Source organism: Hemicordylus capensis, chromosome 1 (genome assembly GCF_027244095.1).
Source record: "Hemicordylus capensis ecotype Gifberg chromosome 1, rHemCap1.1.pri, whole genome shotgun sequence".
Lineage (NCBI taxonomy): Eukaryota > Metazoa > Chordata > Lepidosauria > Squamata > Cordylidae > Hemicordylus > Hemicordylus capensis.
This window is the reverse complement of record NC_069657.1, coordinates 115352110-115368499: the sequence shown is the minus strand read 5'-3', so window position 1 is coordinate 115368499 and position 16390 is coordinate 115352110. Positions and strand designations below refer to the sequence as shown.

The 16390-nt window shown below is 42.6% G+C and overlaps 1 protein-coding gene across 4 annotated transcripts in view; it reads left to right on the top strand.

The window, feature by feature from the left end:
- The window catches only part of PARVA (parvin alpha), a 133887-nt gene that overhangs the window by 104936 nt on the left and 12561 nt on the right, over positions 1 to 16390 (top strand). For all 4 annotated transcript variants that reach the window (XR_008312122.1, XM_053277267.1, XM_053277281.1 and 1 more), the window contains exons 11-12: positions 11385 to 11486; positions 13146 to 13218. Coding sequence is in view for 3 of the 4 variants with exons in the window: in XM_053277267.1 (XP_053133242.1) it covers positions 11385 to 11486; positions 13146 to 13218 (175 nt within the window). In the remaining variant the exon portion in view is untranslated. The remainder of the gene's footprint in view (positions 1 to 11384; positions 11487 to 13145; positions 13219 to 16390) is intronic.

Sequence of the window (16390 nt, the reverse complement as noted above, 5' to 3'; positions counted from 1 at the left end):
TACCTCGCTGTTATATTGGGAAGAAGGATTGAGGTTGTCCACCTCTCGCTAACTCAACCATCCACCCCACTGAAAGACCAGAGTAGTGTTCTCTCTCATTTTTTTCATCTGTGTGCAGAATGAATTTTGTTCTGAGCGGCAGTATCAAGACAGTATGTACACACGTGCGTTCAGAATGGGGCCTTCTTGATTTAACCTGAGCAGGATCTAAAATTAACTGAGTGGACATAAAAAAACTTGTGAGCGTGCACATGTGCACATGCCTTAGAGGGAACACTGGACCAGAAAGAAAGCACCTTCTGTGAATGAGTCCTAGGGATTCCCAAGCCTGAGAAACTCTGAGCTGAAATCACTATTTTTGGGCCCCTCAAGTTCTTGCAAGCTGAGAACTAGCTGCCTGGAGAATCTCCCATTTCATTATTCTAGCCCGTGGCTAAGTGGCTAAGCAGATAGCTATAGACCTCTTTTTCTGTTCCCAGTTTCTCTCTCTCTCTCTCTCTCTCTCCTGTTTGCACTAAATTGAGTTAAATTCCTCACATTAAGCCAAAGCATAGTCATCTGGACCCTTTTCAATCTGGCTTCCGCCCCGGGTATGGGACTGAGACTGCCTTGTTCGCTCTAGTGGATGACCTACGCCGGGAACTAGACAGGGGGAGTGCGTCCCTGTTGGTTCTGCTGGACCTCTCGGCGGCGTTCGATACCATCGACCATGGTATCCTTCTGGGCCGCCTCTCGAGTATGGGAATCAGAGGCACTGCGTTGCAGTGGTTCCGGTCCTTTCTTGAGGGGAGGGTCCAGAAGGTGGTGCTGGGGGACTACTGCTCGGCCCCGTGGGGTCCCGCAGGGTTCGGTCTTGTCCCCCATGCTGTTTAACATCTACATGAAGCCGCTGGGAGAGGTCATCCGGGGATTTGGACTGAGTTGTCAGCAATATGTGGATGATACTCAGCTCTATCTCCTTGTAATCTGATCCTAGGGAGGCGGTGGATGTCCTGAATCGGGTGCAGGAGGCCGTGATGGGTTGGATGTGGGCTAACAAACTGAAATTGAATCCGGATAAGACGGAGGTACTGTTGGTCAGTAGGAGAGCCAATCGGGATGAGGAGATTTTACCGGTTCTGGATGGGGTTGCACTCCCCTTGAAGGAGCAAGTACGCAGCTTGGGGGTACTACTGGACCCGGCTCTGCTTTTGGAAGCTCAGGTGGAGGCGGTGGCCAGGGGTGCCTTTGCACGGCTTCGGCTGGTGCGCCAGTTGCGTCCCTTTCTCGAGAAGGCAGATCTGGCCATGGTTACCCATGCCTTAGTCACGTCGCGGCTGGATTACTGTAATGCGCTCTACGTGGGGCTGCCCTAGAAGAATATCCGGAAACTACAGCTAGTGCAAAATGCGGCAGCGAGGGTTTTATCCGGAGCTGCCCATTGGGAACATATCACCCCCATTTTGAAAGAGCTGCACTGGCTGCCGGTTTGTTTCCGGGTCCAATTCAAGGTGCTGGTTTTGACCTTTAAAGCCCTAAACGGTTTGGGCCCCTGGTATTTGAGGGACCGCCTGCTCCCAAGGGTTGCTGCCCACTTGACGAGGACAGCTGAGGGGGCCCTGCTCCGGGTGCCGACAATGAGGGAGGCCCGGCTGTCGTGCACTCGGGACAGGGCCTTCTCTGTTGCTGCTCCTAGACTCTGGAATGCTCTCCCGGTGGCCATTCGTTCCTCGGACTCCATCACAGCTTTTAGAAAGCTTTTAAAGACTTGGCTTTTTACCCAGGCTTTTACATAATCGTCTTTTACTGCTGTTCTTGTGTGTTTTTATCTGTTGTCTTGTTTTTATGCTTGTTTTTAGCTTGGTGTTTTTACTGCTTTTTGCTGTATGTTTTTAACTTTTGTAAACCGCCTTGGGGTTTTCTTTTAATGAAAGGCGGTATAAAAATGTAAAAATAAATATAAATAAATAAATAAAATGAAGGGTGGTAACTACCATGCTTCAGAGCAAACCTGGCAATGCCATCCTCCCCTGAAACCCAGGAGACCCATTCTTAGACGTTACTGAACTAGATAGAAAAATGATCTGACTTGATAAGAAGCAATTTCACATATATCTTGTGGAACTATCTCTGATCAGCTGGCTAGTTCACTTGGATGGCACAGACACTTTGGTCTTAAATATTATTATTCACATGTACCTGGGCTGTTTGGCTCTTTGTCCAGAGTACCCAAGTCATATGCCCCGGTGTCCTTTTTTTCTTTCTGATATATTGGGAAGAATGATTTGTTGAAGTAGGAAAGATTATGAAACTGTTTATCCATGAACTTTTCTGCCTGATAATGCCAGGGGATTTTACCTGCTTGGGCTTTGCCATTATGCACTTCTACAAAACTAGCTGAGCCTGTTTAGGGGTTTTGTTGACCTTCCTGGGCCCCTTCTCAGGGGATTTCCTTAGCAAGCCTATCCCTGATTCAGAGATCAGAATGTATGGGTAATACTTGTTGCTGAACAATTCTGACTGGACTAGAATAGGGACTCTCCCTCTTCCCCATCACTCCTGTAAAAGCAAATTCATAGCACTACAAAGATGTTATTATGTCTAGAGCAAATTTTCTTTGTCTCCCGTAAAAACCTGCTTTTGTAATCTATTGCAACACTTTTTACAACTAATAGTAAAATTTTCAAAAAATACCCACAAAAAGAAGACCCACTTCTCATCCAGAACAAGTTATGCAGGAATTGACACCTAATTCGAGAGGGGATTGATAATGACAAAGTAGCTTTTTATTTCTTGTTTCAAAATTGCACTAGGTGATTTGACTCCTAATAAGTAAATTATACATTAATGTAACTACCAAAGGGATGTCAAAGCAAAGGTGATGAGACCCAATGCGTATTTCTAGGTAGAGAAATGCAAATCACTTGTATTAAGAAGAACATTGGTATGATTTTAAAATGAAGGTAGGTTAATAGAAAGTGTACTCCACAGAAACCTTCAGGCCTTCACCAGGAAACAATTACAACCAAGGGTGGCGGGGGTGGCAAAGGGAGAAAGTATGCTTCCTGCATCAGAACTAAAAAATTAGACAGATTATTCAGTGACTCACTTTTTGGGTAGGGTCAGTATAACAAAGTTTCCGCCTCCATCCAGTTATTTCTGTGCCTCCTTAGGGATTCCTGCCTCCTATTCAACATCTTTTTGATAACTCTGATGTAGAGTCTCCCCAAATTTTTAAATGGCTAGGGAGAACAGAACTGGGAACAGCATATTCTGTTATTGCTCTGTACTTTTCTACCTTTCCTCAGGCATTTTGGATCTGGGTATTCTTAGGCAGAGATAAATGGAAAGTGTGTGACCGGTATGCCAGCCCTTTCCCATTCATAAACTCATTTGATCTTCCTATTGAGATGTCCTTTATCTGTGCACATACAAAGAAAAGTTCCTCTTACTGAATTTAGAAACATTGTTCTTCTTACTGAATGTAGGAGGGGCCATTGGTGAAAGACCAACATGCTGCCTGTGTCCAATTCTCCATAGCTTTCCCTTTGGCTTGCCAGCCCCATTGCTGGTACTATGCAACATCTTGCATGAAGACTGGCCATTCTGTGAGTCAGAGGGAAACTTTGGCAGGCCTTTTCTGTGAAAATGATGTCATTTGTATGAATTTGAAAGGAAGAGTAATAAAGTGTTGAAAAGGGTTAAGTTATGGTAGCAGAATCCAGTTTTTTGTTTTTGTGGTTTATGTGTCTCATTGTTTTCTTGATTAAAGAATTGTGGCTCAGAATGTCCTGGAAATTCCCAAAAAGATGCTGCTGAAGCTGGCATTCACAAAACTAAGAAGTTGTTTGCACTGCCAGAGGCTAAGAGAAATTTGAACAACATCTAAGACATTGGCTCAGATAACCAGAGTTTTAAATGAAAGAGGAGAATATACTATAGGTGAATGAAATAATCAGGGTATGACTGAAGGAGGATCTTCTCTAAGCTAAAGTAATAAGCGAAAGCAACACTTAAATCTATACTAAGATTTAAGTGGCCATTTTAGTTTGACACGTCCATAGTGATGCTTATTGAATGGAGTTTTAATGGTGGCAGTGCTCTGTAATGTAGCTCAGCCATTAGTAGGCAGGGGGGAATTACTGTGGTGGCAGAAGAGGCTGTCAAAGAAGTGAACCATGTTGCACAAGTCTTCCACTAGTCTGCCACTGGAACAGAGGTTACTTTATCCATGTAACAGCCTTGTGCAATGTCCTACTTGTGCATGAACAGTGAATATCTCCCATTATATGTAAACATACCTGGTGCCCCCACCCCCATTTTCTTTAAATTACATGGAGCTTTAGAACATAAGAACAGCCCTGCTGGATCAGGCCCAAGGCCCATCTAGTCCAGCATCCTGTTTAGTACAGTGGCCCACCAGATGCCACTGGAAGCCACAGGCAGGAGTTGAGGGCATGCCCTCTCTCCTGCTGCCACTCTCCTGCAACTGGTACTCAGAAGCATCCTGCCCCAAGGGTGGAAGTGGTCTTCAGCCCTCCAACTAGTAGCCGATGGTAGACCTCCCCTCCATAAAGTTATCCAAATCCCTCTTAAAGCCATCCAGGTTGTTGGCTGTCACCACATCCTGTGGCAGAGAGTTCCACAAGTGGATTATGTGTTATGTGAAAAATTACTTCCGTTTGTTGGTCCTAGGCCTCCTGGCAATCAATTCCATGGAGTGACCCCTGGTTCTAATGTTGTGTGAGAGGGAAAAGAATTTCTCTCTCTCCACTTTCTCCACAACATGCATGATTTTATAGACCTCTATCATGTCTCCCCACAGTCGTCTTTTTTCTAAACTAAAAAGCCCCAGGTGTTGTAGTCTTGCCTCATAAGAAAGGTGCTCTAGGCCCCTGATCATCCTGGTTGCCCTGTTCTGCACCTTTTCCAGTTCTACAATGTCCTTTTTTAGATGTGGTGACCAGAATTGTATGCAGTACTCCACTCCAGGTGTGGCCACACCATAGTTTTGTATAAGGGCATTATAATATTAGCCGGTTTATTTTCAATCCCCTTCCTAATTATCCCCAGCATGGAGCTGTCCACCACAACCCCAAGATCCCTCTCCTGGTCAGTCACCAACAGCTCAGATCCCATTAACGTATACTTGAATTTGTGGTTTTTCGTTCCAATGTGAATCACTTTACACTTGCCAACATTGAACTGCATTTGCCATTTTGTCGCCCACTCCCCCAGTTTGGAGAGATCCTCTTGGAGCTCCTCACAATCAGTTTTGGATTGGTATCATCTGGAAATCTGGACACCTCACTGCTTACCCCAACTTCTAGATCATTTATGAATAAATTAAAAAGCACCGGTCCCAGTACAGATCCCTGAGGGACCCCACTTCTTACTTCCCTCCATTCTGAAAACTCTCCATTTATACCTACCCTCTGTCATTCAACCAGTTAGCAATCCACACATGTACTTGTCCCCTTATCCCATGACTGCTAAGTTTCTTCAGGAGTCTTTGATGAGGAACTTTGTCAAAAGCTTTTTGGAAGTCCAGGTATACTATGTCAACTGGATCACCTTTTTCCACACTTTTGTTTACACTCTCAAAGAACTGCAAAAGGTTGTTGAGGCAAGATTTACCTTTGCGGAAGCCATGCTGGTTCTCTCCCAGCAGGGCCTGTTCTTCTATTTGCTTTACAATTGTATCCTTGAGGATGCTTTTCACCAGTTTTCCTAGAACGGACCTTAAAGTAACCGGCCTGTAATTTCCCTGATTGCCTCTAGATCCCTTTTTGAAAATCGGTGTTACATTGGCTACTTTCCAGTCCTCCAGTACAGAGCCCGATTGCAGCTTTCCCAGACAGCAGGCTTTACCATGGGTTTTCTGTGAGGCTTTACTATGAGTTTAAGTTGGAAGTTGCCTCAAAAAACCAACGCAAAGGGTGGATTCCCCCCACTTTTATAAATCGGGCTACACTCTAATGCACAATGAAAAGCCAGGATTGTGTGTGAAGTGCTCCCTGATAGTTCACAGGGACTTTGGGGTAAATTTGGCCCTTATCTGGAGGAGATGCGAACTAAAAGCCAGATGTGAAAAACTTCATGGAGGAGCCTCATGTCTGCTTTTAGATTATGCTTGTGTGGGGGGGGGGAATGAGGCTATTCCCAAGATCACTGGGAAACAGGCTAAGGGAGCTTAGCCCACTTCCCAGTGATTGTGGGGCACCCCAGGCAGGAACCCCGGTGCTCCCAAGGCCGCTTGCCCACCTAAAGCACCCTCCCCTTAAATGAGATTAATGGAGTGGGCGTTCCGTTAACCTCATTTCGTTGCTCGTTTGTTGTCATGGCATGCGGCGACAAACAAGTAGACCCCCGGCTGGGAGGCTGCAAGCTCAGGGGTCTCTCCAGGATGACTCATGCATTTTCATGGGGCATCCGGCAACTTCCGGGGGCCACACGGTCCCCAATCCCTTCAGCCCCCACCGGCTCTGTGACAGAGCCAGTGGGCTTGTAATAATAATGTTCTCTTTGGGATGTTCCTAGGGCTTTTAAATATATCTATACTGCAGGAAAGAAAAGGTTTTAAAAAACAAAAAAAAAATTTCTGTGGATTTCTATGTTCAAAAATCCATATGCAGAACACATGAGTATTACCATCATAATCTTGCTTCTCACCTTCAGAGAAAAGATGGGTTTCTAAAAAATCCATTGTTCTTTGTCTGTTTATCAGACATTAAAAATGTCTAAAGGTTTTGTCTGTCTCAAAAAAAAAAAAAACATGGTAGTGGTATGAAGTTTCTCTCACAGGGAATGCTGGAGAGACAGGTAAAACCTATGTTTATGTCTGAGACTCTTCCACTGGAGGTGCAGTATTGTAAACACAAATAATATCCTTGGCTTGATGTGAGACAATCATTCAAATGTATGAAGATGTGATGGCTAGACATAATGTGATTCCATCCTCTCTAATAAAACGCTTGGTGTCCATCCGTGGACGGACACCAAGCGTGCGTTCGTGCCTGGCCTGTTCTGGGCATGCGCGCAGCACATGCCCAGAACAGAGCAAGGGAGGCATGAACGGCAGGACCTGGCGGCCATCTTGGGTGGCCAGAAGCGGCCGCCCCGAAGAAGCCGGATAAGCGGCGGCGGGGGACACTGGCCGAGGCGCGGCCAAGGCAGCAGCGGAGCCATGGCCGCGGCCTGGCCGCGCCGCCGAAGCCGGGCGGGGGGAGGAGGCGGGGGAAGCCGGCTGAGGTGTCGGCGGAGCCACCGCTGAGGCCTGGCGCCGCCGCCGAAGCCGGGAGGCTGGGAGTCCTTGGGGCCCTTGCCCGGCCAGGGAGACCAGCCGGGAATGTGAGGCGGGGGCAGCCCGGACCGGACCGGCAGCGGCGCCCCCAGAGTCCGCCCAGCCGCTGATTGAGGGGGGAAGAGGCGGCGGGGGAAGCTGGCTAAGGTGGTGGCAGAGCCGCCGCCGAGGCCTGGCGGCAATGCCGCCGGAGCCGAGCAGAAGGGCGAATTTGGGCCCCTTCCCTTCCTAGCGCCCGTTATTCAATGGGCTAACATTTACTTGTAGTTCAATATTACCTTATCAAGCCTAACTCCGGATCAAAAAGGTCTTGTTCTGCTCAAGTAATTTTCCTCTGTGTTAGTACCTTAGGGTTGTCAACATTTCATTGCCAGAATGAGGGACACTAGGGGTTTTTGGGGGGGTGGGGTTGGGGGGGGAGAGACTGGAGGTGAATGCAGTGGTAATCAAGAGCCTGAGTATCAATGATGTATATGTTATTGTATTATATGCTAGTGAATGATGCCAGCATTGTTATTATTTAGAACATATTCAAGTTATACGACATTTCAACCAAGACTTTCTCAAAATAGTTTACATAGCAAAGGAATAAAATTCCCCTGCAACTATTTTACACTTCATGGTTGATGTTTATTTGTAAGCTGTTCCGTTTGCTGTTGTAGAAGCACACGGGAAAGTGGGGAGTCGAATGGAGAGTCATCAAGTTCTTAAAACAAAATAATGTTAAGAAGAAAGGTGGGAGTCAAAATCATGCCTCACCCAGAAATCTACAAGTAGATCCGCCAGCATAGCATAGTGGTTAGAGTGTTGGACTAGGACTGGGAGTTCGAATCCCCATTCAACCATGAAACTCCCTGGGTGACTCTGGGCCAGTCATTCATCTCTCAGCCTAACCTACTGTACCTCACAGGGTTGTTGTGAGAATAAAAATAACCATGTATACCGCTCTGAGCTCCTCGGAGGAAGAGCGGGATAGAAGTATATAAATAAATAAAATAAAAATATCTACCTTTTGCTCACCCTAACTATTCCCCAGAACAAAAATAGCCAACCTGGGACTTTCTAGCTGCTGTGGACTATCATCCTGAGCCACAACATCTGGGAATGATGGGAGCAATAGTCCACCAGCAATGGCAGAAGAGTCCCAAGTTGGCCACACCACAGCCAATGACTTGCAGGAGCTCTTTTTGCTTCCCGCAGTATTAATTACACCCACAGGAAGCTCCAGGTGATGAGTTAGCAGCAGAGAAACTCTCCATGCTGAGTCTGGCTGGACTCTGGAGAAAAAAGAAACAAGACCTTGCCAGCAGCAGCATCTCCTTTTTGGCACCAAAGAACCAGGGGAAAGAAATAATTTTAAAAGTCTCTCCCCACCCCCGCCCCCGCCCCATGCCACGTTCAGGTTGTTGCAGGGAGAACAACTCTGGCAAATATAAATTCAATACAGGAGCCAGAGAGAGAGCTCAGCCATTCAAAAGCTACAAACAATAAATGTGCTCATTTCTCATTCTTCTAAGGCACCTTAAGAGTCTTAGCAAAGCAGTTTTAGTTCTCTGCACTGAAAAGACAAGAGGGCGTCCGGGGTGGTGGGTACTAGAGTGGAAAAAACCCAATGGATAACAGATGCCTACAGCAGCCTGCTTCCTTTACTCCCTGCTTACCTTTTACTTTTCCACATGCGTCTCTTTTCCAGTTCCTCTCCTACCCCCCCCGCCTCCAGCCCAGATAACCTCCATACCTTAAATTTTATTATCAGTTTAGTGCTGCTGTGTGTGTGTGCAGGGGCGTATCTATTGTGGGGCAGGCAGGGCACATTCCCTGGGCGCCACTTGAAGGGGGGCGCAAATTCTTAAAATTAATTTTTTTTAAAAAAATGGCCACCAAAAACAAAATGGCCACTGCACATGCTCAAATGGCCTCTGTGAGGCCCTAGGCCATGCCAGGCCTCACAGAGGCCATTTGAGCATGCACAGTGGCCATTTTGTTTCCAGCAGCCATTTTTTTAAAAAAAATAATTATTTTAAAAAATGGCCACAGCACATGCTCAAATGGTCTCTTCGAGGCCCTAGAGGCCAGCGGTGGGAGGAGTAACTTTTGCAGATGCCCCCCTCCCACGGCCTATAGGAAGCGCCCTGAAGGGGCTACGGGTTAAAAAATAATAATATAAGTCACTGTACACATATTCAGTTTGGCACTATGTACAGAGAATCAGGGCTTGTGAATACTGAGCTGAAGCTTATGAGCTAGGATTGTATTCATTTGCTCTTACTTTGCTTCTTATGATAAGTGAGTTAAATGTGGTGTCTTAATAATATGGCTATTAATGGTGAGTTTGTCTTTGAATCAGTGTGAAATCCTTAGCATTAAGGCCCACTGGGAGTTTCTTGCTCTCTTTCTCTCATTTTAACTGTCTTTCTGAAATACCAGAATATATTCCAAGCAGTGACACAGTTTACTCTGCATATCCTTTAATTATTTTCAGAGTATCTGGGAAAAGCCAAATTCTCCATTTATTTTTAAAACTGATGTAATAGTGATGCTACAATGCATAGTAGAGAATTAGACATTAGTTTTCCAAGTACACCTCCAAATAGTATTTGGGTATTTCATGAGCCGCAGCGTACTGAAATTTGTAGTTTCCCAGCATTTTTTGGTCTGGCTACATCCACTGCTAAATAGTTTTTGAAATTTTAAAAGATTAACGAGCGTGGCTTATATTTTTCAGCTGATATTATAGTAAAGTTATCTAAAAGATGGGTGTCAGATGTTTGGACAGGGGGTGCAATTTCAGTGCTTGCCCTAGGCGCTATTTTCCCTAGATACGCGCGCGTGTTTGTGTGTGTGTTTGTGTGTGTGTGTGTGTGTGTGTGTGTGTGTGTGAGAGAGAGAGAGAGAGAGAGAGAGAGAGAGAGAGAGAGAGAGGCAGCTAACTGCTTGTAGCAACCAGACTGGAGATGAAGGAAGCTGCTAAGCTGTCTCCTGTGCAAACTCCGTCCACCCGCCTAACAGCTGATTGGCGGGTGGGTCCCAGGCTGGCAGTTCATCACCTAAGCTCAAGTTACAGCAGCAGGGAAAGGAACAACAGAGTGGTGAGTTCAGGATGTTTGTCATCCTGCCTCTGTCCGCCCGTCCCCTGCCAGCAAAATGTGGGAGAAATGTTATCCCAATCAGGACAAACATTTCCTCCCTGAAATGAGGGAATTCCCTCTTGATTTGGGACAGTTGGCAACCCTGTAAGCCTGCAGGAAAAATTGGGAACAGGTCTCAGGCATAATTACTCCTGTCCTGCCCCCTTGCTCAAGCAGAAGAGAATAATTAAATCAAAAGATCTCACATTCCAGCTCTTTGTAACTCTAGAAGATACAACTTACTTGCTGTTGGTTTATCTCCCAGGTTTTGAGTGTGAGATCTCCCAGTTTGTGCAAGAAATTTATTACATGACTAAATGCATGCATGTGCACACAATGCATCTTAGTTCTTTGTTCTTCTAGCTTGGTGCTTAGATAATTGAAAGTCTTGACTGTTCTTACATGACTGACTTTTCCTTTACTTCTAATAAATCTGACTGAAGTATATCAAATCAGTTCTATGCTGTGGTATTTTAGATTATCTGTATTTTAGTATACCTTGACAATGTATGAGACGAGCTCATTCATAATAAAGGTAAGACACCCAAAAGTAGGGGAGAGGCTTTAAGAGAATGTGTTTCAATGACAGAACACACATTGAGCTAACCTGTTAATTCACTTTGCTGTGATGGGCAGCCAATTATTTCATGATCTCCAGGAAATTTCCACCTCTTTATAAGGCTGTAAACTATGGGCTAATTATTTATATGGAGGATGTGGCGACAACAGAGCTTCACCTTGCTGTAAATCCAAACTACCATGTAGATCCGATCTTTATAATGTCATTAGGCTTCACTGTAGAAGCATCTCTGCTCTTAATACATTTATTTGCACCTAAGTCTCTCTATTGTTGATTGACTTCGATGCATGTCACAGCCTTATGGTTGTTCATTAAGAAATGAATATTTTGATCATAGCACAGAATAGTAAGATCTCATTTGAGATACGTTACTGGAAAAAATTGTCTTTCTTAGTTTGCAGATGGAGTGTACCTGGTGCTGCTGATGGGTCTTCTTGAAGATTATTTTGTGCCTCTTCACAGCTTTTTCTTGACTCCTGATAGTTTCGAGCAAAAGGTAAATTCTCTTCTTAGAAATCGTATCTGGATTTAAAGAAAACTAACTACCTTGATGGACACATTCAAAAAGGCATTATATACTTGCTTAGCTTATGAGCTTTTAGAACAGAATATCTTAAAAAACTTTTAAAGTGTGCCCATAACTAAAACAATATGCCCATTGCATGAGAAAGCCTGTGTGCTTGATTTTGTAATGTAAATAGCACATACAAGGGGGCCAATCTGGATTGGGATTGCAGAGCAGGGAGAGAATCTTTACCCTTTGCCCCCACTGCAGTCCCAATTGGAGTTCAACTGCAGCTAAATGGGAACTTTTCTCCTGGGGCATGTGGCAGCTGTAGCAAAGTGTTTATTAAACCCTGCACCAAAATTCCTGTCTAGATTGCCCCCCCACGCACTAGAAAAATCTGTTGGAGATGGAGTTCCAGTGCATTGACCTTTTGCACCAACTATCCTAATGACCACTAGGGGCACTGGGAGTAGAGATAGTGAGTAAGGGTCTCCCTAGCTGTTCTACCTGTCTCTACTCTGTGATCCCTGATCTGACTCTTCCGCACTTCCTGTGCTGAGTCACAATCCTTCCTTTCCTCCTAGGGAGAAGATGAAAACATCTCTCTCCCTCCTTACCTATTCATTATGTAGTCCTTTAGATTAGGTTTAGGTCTTTCCTATCCAAGTGTACTTAACTAATAAATACTTAGTAGTCAGTTCTACAAAGATCTCCATGTGATTTCTCTAAATAGCTGCAACAACTAAACCATCCTCTGCTACCTACTCTGTAACTGGAGTGTGCGCTCATTCCTTAGTGCTCTGCTGTTTTATCTACTGGGGGTAAAAATTAATAACCCACAACAAAATCAAGCATACAGTCCCCAATCATGCAATAAGCATGTTATCTGGTTTGGCTCTAAAGCACTGAGCACTAAGAAAGTATAGTTATTCCATATCTGAGGGTATTGAATGGAATTTCTAGCAGTCAGTCAGTCAGCCAGCCAGCAGTCATGTTAGACCATCATGTGAGAGATATGCACTCAAAGATCTCCATGTGAGCTTCATATCTGATCTGCAGTCAGATATGATTTCCTTAATGGCCTTGACAAATCACTGTTAGCGCAATTTCCCCCTCCATACAATTTTAGAATTAATAATCTTTTGCATGAGTTAATGTGAGTGTGATAGAGGAAAAAAGATGCAAACTATTTTGAACGGTAATAGTGCTGTGGAACTTAACTATGACAGTAAATTCAGCTGTGAGAAATTTCCAACTAAAATGTTTCTTATCTGGAGACTTAAATGTATTTGCATTAATATGCAGATTTAAGAATAGGAGTTGACTTACATTTTCTTACTCTAAATCACTTAGACGTGCGAGTTCTTTCCCTTATTATTTAAATAGATAAATCTGTAAAACACTATTTTTGGTTAATTTTATGTGATTTATAAAGATAAACTTTCATGTCAACTAAATGTTAAGCTTAGGAAGTTTTTAGGTCACAATTATACACTTACATAGTCTAAAAATTGCTCAATCTTTAAAGTATTTATACATATTACTTACTCTTGATGGACAATATTCATAGCTAATTACTGAGTAATGTATGTTCTGTACAACAGCCTAAAAATGCTACTGATTACTTTTTTCTAATTCAATCATCAGGTGCTCAATGTGTCCTTTGCATTTGAGCTAATGCAAGATGGAGGGCTGGAAAAACCAAAGCCAAGGCCAGAAGGTATCTTTTTGAAATTGCTGGAATTTATGTTCCCAGTGGTAGAATTTATAACAAATCTACAGGAATGTATTAAATTAGGATAAAAAGTAAGGAATAAATATTGGTTGACATTCTGACTAGAAGTTGCATGTGTGCAGCAAAAGGATCCATGGCCACAGCAGTAGCATTCATGCTTCTGAAGGGCAGATGCTTTCATGTGGGGAGGTGATTTTTACCTGTTTTCCGTTTCCCTGTAATTGCTTTAAACACCAGTGATGTCCCTGAGGGTTGTGTGACCCCAGGGACATAACTGCACATTACTCAAAGCAATTCTGGGGGAAGGAGAAGTCCCCCTCCGTGTAAGATCACCTGCTCTTCAGAAGCATGGATGCTTAATTTTCTAAATGTCAACAGTGGGTTTTTTTTTGGCTGTATACTGGCTAAGATCAGAAATATGAATAACTAGTAGGTGACACCCATTGTTGACCAGGCAGTCATTTTACATAGATTACACTTCTAGGAAAGTTCAAGAAATTGTATATAATATATATATATAATTTATAAGGATGTTTTATTAATGTGCTTGCAAAAGATAAGTAAAAGAACAGTTTGAAATGTGTATAATTACCATATATGGTAAATTTGAATCATAGTACATTGAATGTGAGAAAGATCTTCTGCTTTTCTTGGGCATTATGTTGTTTTGCAATTATTGAACTGTTTGAGTGTTAAAAATCAGTTGAACAATAACAGTTAAAATATAATGATTAATTCAGAATTTCTGCTTTAAACAAACAAACAAAATTACCGTGTCCCGAAGCATATTACGGTGTAAAAAGTCATGCATTTAGCTAATTTAAGTGACAGGATTGTTCATGCAAAATTTGGTAAACAAAGTAAAGTGTGCCATCAAGTCGATTTCAACTCCTGGCGCCCACAGAGCCCTGTAGTTTTCTTTGGTAGAATACAGGAGGGGTTTACCATTGCCTCCTCCTGTACAGTATGAGATGATGCCTTTCAGCATCTTCCTATATTGCTGCTGCCCAATATAGTACCAGCGGGGATTCGGACCGGCAACTTTCTGCTTATTAGTCAAGCATTTCCCTACTGCACCACTTAAGGTGACTTGCAAAATTTGGTATCTATAGGTAATTGGGAAGTATGATGTTCAGAATTTCTTCTTATTAAAAAATAAAAATTAAAATTAAATTTTCACCAAGCATAGTCCGGTGTAAAAAGTAGTGCATTCAGCTAATTTCAGTGGCAGGATTGTGAGTTCAGAATTTGCGTCTGTAGGTCATCAGTAAATATGATTTTATTTTGCACATACATACATACATACAAACTTTTCAAAATATATTTTATATATTCAGGGTCTCCTAGTTCAGGTCTTTTAGGTACAACCAAATATCCCAAATCATCTCATGTCCTAGGCACAACACCCTTATTATAATATTGCATGGGAAATGCCTTTCTTGTATTCTGCATAACCTAAAATAGTTATTGCACTAAGAAAAGTGATTTGACCATAACAATTTCTATATAATCTTAGTTTTAGGTACCTTATTTTAGTAGTTTTCCATATAGGTTAATCCTATATTCTTTGTTTCAACAGATTGGGTTGGGTTTGTTTGGTTTTTTTGCTTAAACATTGAGATCAGTGAACATAGAGATAATTGATTCAGGTAGTATAAAAATTAATGAATGAACAAACAAACCTGAAAGTATGGAAAGGTGATATCAGAAGCACAGCTCAATGGTGTAGATAGGAAATCTTCTGGGCTGCCTGTTTAATGGTAACTTTTACTGTACAGTATAACCTCAATCAAAGTGAATAGAGAGAGAATGTCAAATCTTTAGCCATAATGAAAATGGAGAATTGCTATGTTATTACATCCCTTGTGGACAATTAATATCATTATGGCATTTCAGTTTTCCAGGTATTTATTAATCAAAGACATGGCTAATATTTTTCCAGCATAAATCAGCCATAAGGGCATTTTAGCATTCATTTACATGTTTGCGTTTGTGTATTCCATGTGCAATTACTGAAAAGCTTAATATGAAACTTTCTGTTTAACATGAATGGAAAAACACATCTGTTTTTCATGTTGTTACATTGGGCAGCATGCCCATGCTTAAAATTTCCAGTGAGCACAAGAGTTCTACAAAGGATCTTAATAATATACATGTGCATGCGAAATAGCTTTCCAGTTCCTTATTTTCTCTGAATGAATTTTAAAAATAATCATCTAGATTATAAAACTATTTAAAACAGAAAATATGATGTGAAATTGGACATCTGATTTTTTTTTCTAGAAATAACTATAGCACGATGACATATTTTCTTTTCCATTCTTTGTTTTGTGTACTGCGCATCATATTGGTGATATTTTCATAAAATCCAAGAGAAAAGTATTTCTATGACTCTCAACCATAGAAGCTACATGGAGTCTCCTCCGTATATTATTGTGCTTGTTATTCACACTCATGAAAATTTAGTGATGCTGGGAATGATACCCAAAATTGTCCCGTGGTTGCAGAATGTTAGACACAGGGCCAAATGTTATGTAATGGCCATTTCTTTGCTACCTAGTTCTAGAATCAGCCTGTGAACACAGGCGCTCTTAGCCCTGGACTTTGGGACCGAAGTCCAGGGCCTCCACTGCTCCTGGGGGGCCCCAGATCCTCTTTAGTCTGTCCCAGGTGGTGTGGTTGCCCATCCATGCATGATGATGCTTAATTTGCAGGGGAGGGGGCCCCTCCAACGGCCTTTAGGTAAATGAACCAATACTTCATTTTTAGCAGTCAGAAATAGAAATGGAAGCTGATCTTCCCAACTTCATGTTTAAATAACCAAATCTACATGTGCAAACATAGAAAACATTGCTTGCTTTGATTCCTGATAAATGTTAACAGTCTAAGTAGTTGTAATTATTAAAGCTTTTTTAACAGTCTAAGTAGTTGTAATTATTAAAGCTTTTTAAAAATAAATCAACAAAAGTAACCTCACAGTCTTAAACGTTTTTAGTTTAATGTTTAGCATGTTTCTTACAGTCTCACTCAGTTCAGTGGGGCTTATTTTCAAGTAAATGTGCCTAAGATTGGAGCCCTACTTTTTTTTGTTGGTTTAATTTGTTGCTTTAATTTGTTCACTGAGCTTTGTTGCAAACCAGAATTGTACATAATAAAC